The 8,978-nt window shown below is 47.4% G+C and overlaps 1 protein-coding gene across 2 annotated transcripts in view; it reads right to left on the reverse strand.

The window, feature by feature from the left end:
- The window catches only part of MCFD2 (multiple coagulation factor deficiency 2, ER cargo receptor complex subunit), a 45,840-nt gene extending 39,805 nt beyond the window's left edge, over positions 1 to 6,035 (reverse strand). Inside the window, exon 1 of one of the 2 annotated variants that reach the window (XM_068279720.1) lies at positions 5,944 to 6,035. Coding sequence is in view for 1 of the 2 variants with exons in the window: in XM_068279719.1 (XP_068135820.1) it covers positions 2,540 to 2,754 (215 nt within the window). In the remaining variant the exon portion in view is untranslated. Of the gene's footprint in view, positions 1 to 2,539; positions 2,770 to 5,943 lie in introns of those variants that run through there. The other variant, XM_068279719.1, reaches the window with a different exon arrangement.
- Positions 6,036 to 8,978: the final 2,943 nt, after the last annotated feature.

An 8,978-nucleotide genomic window follows, 5' to 3' on the forward strand; every position in this document is an offset into this window, starting at 1 on the left:
ACTCAAACCACACTGGTCCTTTCTATCCTGGTTCATTTTCCTTCATATTAAAGAAACTCTGTAACTCTGTAAAAAAGTTCCCCTAGGGGGTACTCACCTCGGTAGGATCCGGAGGCTTCCCCCGTCCCCCTGTGTCCCATGGCGGTCTCGCTATGGCCATCTGAACAGCGGGGATGCAAATATTTACCTTCCCGGTTCCAGCGCAGGCGCAGTATCGGCTCTCCGCCTCGGAGATAGGCGTAAATACCCGATCGCTGTCGGTCTGCTCTGCTGTGCAGCAGGCGCAAGTCTCCTGCGCCGGCGTAGTAGATCGGACCTGACGGAGGTCGGCTATTTACGCCTATCTCCGCGCTGAAAGCCGCAACAGTGCCCCCGCTGGAGCCAGGAAAGGTTGTTGTCGGCTGTGCGTTCCGTGGGATGCAGTGAGCCCGCCGTGGGATGGAGGAGGACAGGGGAAGCCTAGATAGGATCCCGGTGCTTCCCCCTAGGAGGGGAGTACCGCCCCAGGGAACTTTCTTTAGTTACAGAGTCTCTTTAACATTTGAAAATTAGAAATATATCAATTTAAAGGTTGGGAATAAAGTTTAGAGTCAAACACACTTTTCAGTAGAGAAATACAAATATATACATAAAAAAAAGTCCTGAAAGAAGAACAAATGAGGAGGAAAGAGGGACAGGGCTCCCAAAGAGGGACTGTCCCTCCAAAACAGGGACAGCTGGAGCTGGGAGCTATGGTACTATTAGTAGTGCGTACGTACAAAAAGGGCGCCTGGACAAAAAGGGCGCGGGGTGTAAACTCTAAATAATAATTAATCATTAATAGGGTTTATAAATATAGTGTGCTATATTTCGTTTACAAATAATGTTTAACAAAATTATAAATCATTAAATAATGTTTATGAAATCGGAAATTGTGAAAACGTTAATCTTCCCTGTTTCAAAAGTTAAACTTATAATTACGTTTATAAAAAAACCAATAATATATGTTTAATTGTTATAATTGTATATTATTGTGAATAACCGTCATTTATGGTTTGTTCTTATAATAAAATCTGAAAATATTGTTTATAAAGATGATATAAATATAACTACGTTCGTAATAAGTGTTGTAATACATTAGTAATTATTACTAAAATTTTACTAAAACTATACCTAAGCCTACTCTTACACAGAACCCTACCTGTACCTATCCCTAACCCCTAGACTCCCCTGTTGGTGCCTAAACCTAAGACCCCCCTATTGGTGCCTAAACCTAAGACCCCCCTGTTGGTGCCTAAACCTAAGACCCCCCTGTTGGTGCCTAAACCTAAGACCCCCCTGTTGGTGCCTAAACCTAAGACCCCCCTGTTGGTGCCTAAACCTAAGACCCCCCTGTTGGTGCCTAAACCTAAGACCCCCTGTTGGTGCCTAAACCTAAGACCCCCCTGTTGGTGCCTAAACCTAAGACCCCCCTGTTGGTGCCTAAACCTAAGACCCCCCTGTTGGTGCCTAAACCTAAGACCCCCCTGTTAATGCCTAAACCTAAGACCCCCCTGTTGGTGCCTAAACCTAAGACCCCCCTGTTGGTGCCTAAACCTAAGACCCCCTGTTGGTGCCTAAACCTAAGACCCCCCTGTTGGTGCCTAAACCTAAGACCCCCCTGTTGGTGCCTAAACCTAAGACCCCCCTGTTGGTGCCTAAACCTAAGACCCCCCTGTTGGTGCCTAAACCTAAGACCCCCCTGTTAATGCCTAAACCTAAGACCCCCCTGTTGGTGCCTAAACCTAAGACCCCCCTGTTGTTGCCTAAGTACCCCTCCCTGTACCTACCCCTAACCCCTAGACCCCCCTATTGGTGCCTAAACCTAAGACCCCCCTGTTGGTGCCTAAACCTAAGACCCCCCTTTATTATGTGGATAATAATGTTTTACTAATTGTGGATTCAAAAAATATTTTGCAATTTACGTTACGTACTGATCGCTTTATTTTGTGAATAATAATGTTTTACAAACAGTAAGGGATAAAACTTTAAATAATGTTTTAATTATTTAAATAAGATAAATATGTTTAGTATTTTCATAAACGTTATTCGGCACGGGTGCATTTTATAAACGTAAATCACCACAAGTTCAGTTATAAATCATTAAACATCGCCGGGCGCCGTTTGTAAACTTTATTTAGCTCCTGGCGCCGTTTATAAACTTTATTTAGCTCCGGCGCCCTTTTTTCCTACTCGGCGCCCATTAAACGCTATTTATTATGGGAGTGAATGGCGGCGCCCTTTTTGTCCACTAGTGGCATGCGCCCTTTTTTCCCAGCTCCATTAGTAGTAGTGATAATGATGATCCAGATGTTGATGTCTGACAGATGAGCAGATAGCAGGGAAGCACCCGGGGCTGCTGTATATCAGGGGCAGCCATACATCAGCAGTATATATTCTATTGTATATCCAGTATAATAATGTTTCTCCATCAGTCTCCCCCCACCCCCAGAGCTCACACAGATACAAAGTATCGACCCCAGCCCGGCAGCCCCGCCCCCCAGAACTCCCGGGAACTCACGTGCCCGGCGCCCCCGTCCCTCCTGCTGTGCCCGGGCTGTAGTGACGGCTGATCCCGCTCTCCTCCTGCTCTCCCCCGGCTCCGCCGCTCACTCCAGCCTCGCTGATCCGCTTCCCAGGCGAGAGAGATCCACCACCGAGCGCAGGGATGGATGGATTGGCCGGCCTGGGGAGATGGTGTTCGGCGCATGCGCAGTGGGCGCTGCTGAGGCTCATTGCGCCATAGCTGTGTTTCCTGCGCTGGGGAGACGTGTTGCTCTCTCAGTAGAAGAGATAAAGAGATGACAGCTGTTACTAGGAGGCGGGCAGTGCCAGCACATGCTCTCTGTATGAGTGTAGGTCAGCTGCCATCACACCAAGCTTTAATAAAGTTGTGAGCATGTTCTTTTTCAAACACATCTGAGTGACTCAACTCCGACTTCTCAGTTTAAAGGGACTCCAAGTTGAGGAAACTAGAAAGATTTATACATACCTGGGGTTTCCTCCAGCCCCATATGCTCTGATCGCTCCTACGCCGCCGTCCTCAGTCTTCTGCAGCGCCGGTACCAGGTCACCACACTTCCGTCAGTCGGAGCCAGTCTACGCAGGAGACGTGTACTCTTTGCGTATCTCACTAGAGGGCGCACTTCTCTTACGCCAGACTGGCTCCGACTGACGGAAGTACGGGGACCCGGTACTGGAAGACGGCAGCGTGGGAGCGATCGGAGCGTATGGGGCTGGAGGAAACCCTAGGTATGTATAAATCTTTTGGTTTTGGAGAGCTCTGGTACACTTTAAACCTTAAATTTTCCCTTTTCTTTTTACATTTAAAAGTTTAGCAGAGGGTTTTATTAGCAGAGAGCAAACAAAAAGCTTTTTTATGAGCGTTTGGGGGGGGGGGGGGGGAGTATAGGACAACATGCGTGAAAGCGTGAAAGAGTTTAGAGAAGTCACAGATGCTATATTCACACATTCCTCCGGATAAAATAATGGGCAGCTAGAAGGGGAGGGGGAGCATGGCGGTTCCACAGCTATTAGAAACCAGGAAACAAGAGTGCTGCTTAATTCCCTTTATGTTGCCCATACATATAGCGATTCTGGTGGCCAAACGACCAAGAGACAGATCTTTTTTCTGATCGGAACAGAGAGGGATCTGTGTTCTCGATCTTTCAGGAATTGGCCTAGTAACACCGCCTCGTTGCCCCCTGGAGCAGTCACCCCTAGTGCCCCACCCCACCCCCAGGTGCCCGTGTATGAACACTTTACCCGTCGGTGTCTGCCGCTGTCTCCATCCTCTTCCTCTCACAAGCGCTCCATGTGGTTGCCGGCATAACGTGTGTGATGTCACACACTCGCCCACGTGCAATACGTAGGCAGCCATGTTGGGTGGGTGTGTGTGTGAGGAAGAGGACAGAGACAGAGGTGGGCATCGTCGGTAAAGAGCTCATGCACCAGCACCGAGGGGCACATTTTACACTAGGGGGGACATCGCCTGGGGTTCTGTCACTTTTGTCGCTCATCTTGATATCGCACGATGTTACTGCCGCGCACCCGACGAAGCCCATCAACCCGAGATCTTGCAGCATGTCCGATCAGATACATGGAACCAATTTCAACCTGAAATTGGTTACATCGTTGGATCGGGCATGCTCTCGGCGGCACCAAATATACATCCGATTCGATTATAAGCATCTAATGGGAGGCAGGAAATTTGGGCGCATGAGGCAGGTGGACAAAAAGGGCGCCGCCATTCACTCCCATAATAAATATCGTTAAATGGGCGCCCAACAGGAAAAAAGGGCGCCGGAGAAAAAGAACGTTTTACAAGCGGCGCCCGGAGACTTTTAATGTTTTGTAACTGCTTCTCATGATTACACATTATTTAATGATTTATAATTTTTTAAACATTATTTTTAAACGAAAAACAGCGCAATATTTTTTTTACCACAATGCTTATCACAGGGGGGTCTTAGGTTTAGGCACCACCAGGGGGGTCTTAGGTTTAGGCAGCACAAGGGGGGTCTTAGGTTTAGGCACCACCAGGGGGGTCTTAGGTTTAGGCACCACCAGGGGGGTCTAGGGGTTAGGGATAGGTACAGGGAGGGTTCTGTGTGAGAGTAGGGTTAGGTATAGTTTTAGTAACATTCTTATTACTCTTTTATAAAACGTTATTATACATTTCACTTTTTAAACAGGGAAGATTAACGTTTTTACAATTGCCGATTTCATACACATTATTTAATGATTTATAACTTTATAAAACATTATTTTTAAATGAAATATAGCACAATTGTTTTTTAAACGTTATTCATGCTTATCGTTTAAAACCCTGCGCCCTTTTTTCCCGACGCCCTTTTTTAACGTACGCCATCTAATGGGATGGCCGATCGGCTGCCCAGTCACCTCTGGCCACCTATATAGTGCTGGCAGCAGGGGCAGTGTATAATATAACAGCTATAGGGATCAGAGCAGAATGCAGTCTATGACCACATCTCCTTATCTCTGCACTGTTTCCTGTGCTTTCCCTCGGCACATTCTTTCTAGATTTGCACGATCTGCAGCAGACTGTGTGGACAGATTGGACCGCAGTAGCTAATTATTAATCACATGTAGGTCTTCAGAGCAGAGAAAGCTAAAATAAACATAACCTTTGCTATTAATCCAGGACAACAGATGAAAAAGTGCAGGGGGTGGGGGGGGCTACATCTGCGCTCTGCAATGGGACAAGAGCAGCACATCATTGTCAGCAGTGCTGGGCCGAAATTACGCATGAGCGTAATTACGCATCGTAATTCAATGTAAATTTACGCATAAGCGTTACGCGTAACTTACGGTCTTACGCGTAATTATTTACGCGTAAGACCGTAAGTGGTATCGTAATTACACTGTCTACCGTAATTGCTAGGCATGCGTAATTTTACGAACACTTACGCGTAATTTTACGCGTAATTACTAACGTAAAAACTCCCCTTTTCTAAGAGTATCCAATCAGTCAATAGTATCTTCTCCCGCCCTTCAGTATAAGCGTACGTTTTGACGCATACGAATGATATGTACGCAATAACTGTCACATTGACGGCTATTGCGTACATATCGTCCGCATGCGTCAAAAAATACGCATTAATGGGTATTACGGCACTACGCGTAACATCGTAGTGTAAGCGCCTACATTACAGTATCCTTACGCGTAACTGCGTAAGTTTACGCGTAATTACAGTGATGTACCGTAGATAATTACCTACGCCGTAACCGTAATTGCGTAATACGTAATAGCGTAAAATTACGCGTAATGATCCGTAAGCGTAGATTTTTCCATTACGACCAGCACTGATTGTCAGTATTTGCTAGTGCAGTGCAGGCCACCTTCGTTTTGAAGCAGACTTAAAGGGACCCTAAGCAGTAGATAGACATGAAATCGGTACTTACCTGGGGCTTCCTCCAGCCCACCGTAGGCCGCAACCGCGAGGTCCCTCAGCGTCCTCCTTGCTCCTCTCCCGGTCCCACACCTCCCTGTGACATGTTGTAAGTTTCCTGTTTAAAAATCAATAAAATTCTTGAAATAGAAATCAATATACGCAGTACAAAGGTTTGTAAAGAAAATAAATAAACACTGCAGACAGGGCCGGCTTTTTTTTGCTGCCTGAGGCAAACTTCGGAGGATTGCACAGCGCCCGATAATTTACTCTGATTAATTTCATTTTCTCAGTCAGCAAGGGACCATATGCAACACACTAGCTGACTGGCTGCAAGTCTGTAACAAACTAACTGCTCACCCTCAGCCAGTTGGCTGTCCTCCATTCCTCCTCAGTCAGGACAGCAGTGCCACCTCCTCCCATCTGCTGTGCAAGTCAAATGAAACACTGCTGCTCTCCTGCCTCCCCCTTCAATCACTGTCAGACTCCTCACACAGCACAACAAGCTGCTGTTCCCCAATGATGCTATCCTGCCTCCCCCCTCCTCCTCACTCACTGTCAGACTCCTCACACAGCACAACAAGCTGCTTTTCCCCAATGCTGCTCTCCTGCCTCCCCCCTCCTCACTCACTGTCAGACTCCTCACACAGCACAACAAGCTGCTTTTCCCCAGTGCTGCTCTCCTGCCTGTTAAGCTTGGAGGTGTAATCTCCACAGTCAGCATACAACACATAAGCTGACGTGAAGGAGGTACACACACCAGCACAAGGGATCAGGATATCCCCAGTTTAGTGGAGGAGAGGACTGACTCCAATAGGAGATTGTGGTGCACAGAGCCGGTGCAGATCCGAACAGCCACAAACAACACTTTCGTAATAACGTCTCAGCGCAAAGTAGCGCTGAGCGCATAAACCAGGACTGAGGAGATCAGAACAAATAGACAGAATGAACGCTTGCTAGCTAGCGGCTACTTAGCGACAGCAAGCGTCCTAAACCAGACAGACTGGAATGAGGCAGCCAATGCGTTGCGGCGATGGCGTGCCTCACAAAGACAGGACAGGATAGTCAGAAAATAGCAGGATAAAGATAGATGAACGTAACACAGATAATTATACAATAAGTATGTTTTCCTAGCGTATTACAATTACAGCTATCAATGAAACTATTCGTAACGTCTGACTAACATATGTATATATCGGCAATGAACCGATATATGACATAAGCAGGAACTCTGACTAAGACTGGAGTAATACAGGGAACAGGACTCAGAAGCAGGGGCGTAGCAATAGGGGGTGCAGAGGTAGCGACCGCACCGGGGCCCTTGGTCCAGAGGGGCCCCGAAGGGTCCACCCTCTATCACAGTATTAGCTCTCTATTGGTCCTGTGCTGGTAATAATCACTTCTATAGATGCTTTGAATAGTAGCAATCCTTAACACACTGTTCCCAATCCCCTTCTTGCACCTCTGACACTGTGGTTGTCCTTGGCAAGTTTTGGTGCGCTGTATCAATTGCTATGTATAAAGTTCTTGGGGGGGCCCCATGTAAAACCTGCACCAGGGCCCACAGCTCCTTAGCTACGCCACTGCTCAGAAGGATTCGCTATCTCTTCGCAGAGATGAACGCAATCCACAAACAGGACCAGGAACAGGATAACTAGCTCAGCGTGCTGGAACGCTGACTAACGGAACACAGGATATAAACAGTTCGTGTACGTATATATCAGCGACACTGATGTATCAACGTAACACGAATACAAGGAAAATAACAAAATGCGCAAGTATGCGTATATATTGGCGATGAACCAATATATGACACAAGACAAGCAAGTAACAACTTCTAGAACAAGAGCAGAACTAGGAGGACTCGCTGACCCCTTCGCAGGAGTCAGCGCAGTCCACACGGACCAGGAACGAGGTGGGGCACGAGCAGAGTAACAGATAGAATCTGAGACTATGGTAGCCCATAAGACATTGCAGGAAGCAGTTCTTTATACTGAGGTCATCCAATGGGAGCAGACCTGCAGATTCCCACACAAGTGAATGGTAATTAATCACAGGCTGATAGCAGGAAAAGGCAGACAATGATATGCAGCCTGCAGGAAAGGGACTGCCCCTCCACTGCAGCAGACAATGTTTGTTTACACAAGAACATGTTAAACTGTCATTAATTTCAGAGTGACTGCAGATGGAATCAGCAACTAGTTTAAGTGCAAACCAAACTATGCAAGAAAATGCATGTAATGACATCAGAACTGCTTGGGTTACAATACCACTGCAGCCAGCAGTAAACGCTGCAGACATGATCATAACATGCCTCCCCCCTCCTCACTCACTGTCAGACTCCTCACACAGCACAACAAGCTGCTGTTCCCCAATGATGACCTCTTCACCTCGCTCTCCTCTCACTTCTCCTCCTACTCTGACTGCATGCTGTTAGTGTAAACACAGTACAAACATGCTGCCCCTGTAATCTCTGCACCTGATGCAAATGTTTCACCTTGCTTCATGACAGAACCGGCCCTGGCTGCAGATCAGTGTCAGACTGGGAGGTGGAAAAACTGAGGAAATCCACCTGCTGGCCAAGCAGCAGTAACCCTGTGTTATCACTCCCAATAGAAACCTGCAGAAAGTCTTCACTGTGAGCAGCAACACCTGATTACTGCTGCTTGGCCAACAAGCAGGGCCGGGCCGAGGCATAGGCTGGAGAGGCTCCAGCCTCAGGGCGCAGTGTAGGAGGGGGCGCACAATTCATTCAGCTGTCATTCCTAATTGTGTATGAAGCAGAAAGAAATAAGAAAAGGGGATACATAGCAGTGACTGCAAGCCAGAGAACTAGATATTAAGGTGTTGGAGAGGTTGTGGGCCCTGTGGCCCTCTTAGTCTAATAGCAATCAGTGTGTGACGGCTGGGGTGGGAGGGATGGAGGGGCCTCTTAGTCTAATAGCAATCAGTGTGTGACAGCTGGGGTGGGAGGGATGGAGGGGCGCACTTTGGTGTCTCAGCCTTGGGTGCTGAAGGACCTTGTCCCTGCTCTGCCAACAAGTGGAC

This window comes from Hyperolius riggenbachi, chromosome 4 (assembly GCF_040937935.1).
Source record: "Hyperolius riggenbachi isolate aHypRig1 chromosome 4, aHypRig1.pri, whole genome shotgun sequence".
NCBI classification, from domain to species: Eukaryota; Metazoa; Chordata; class Amphibia; order Anura; family Hyperoliidae; genus Hyperolius; species Hyperolius riggenbachi.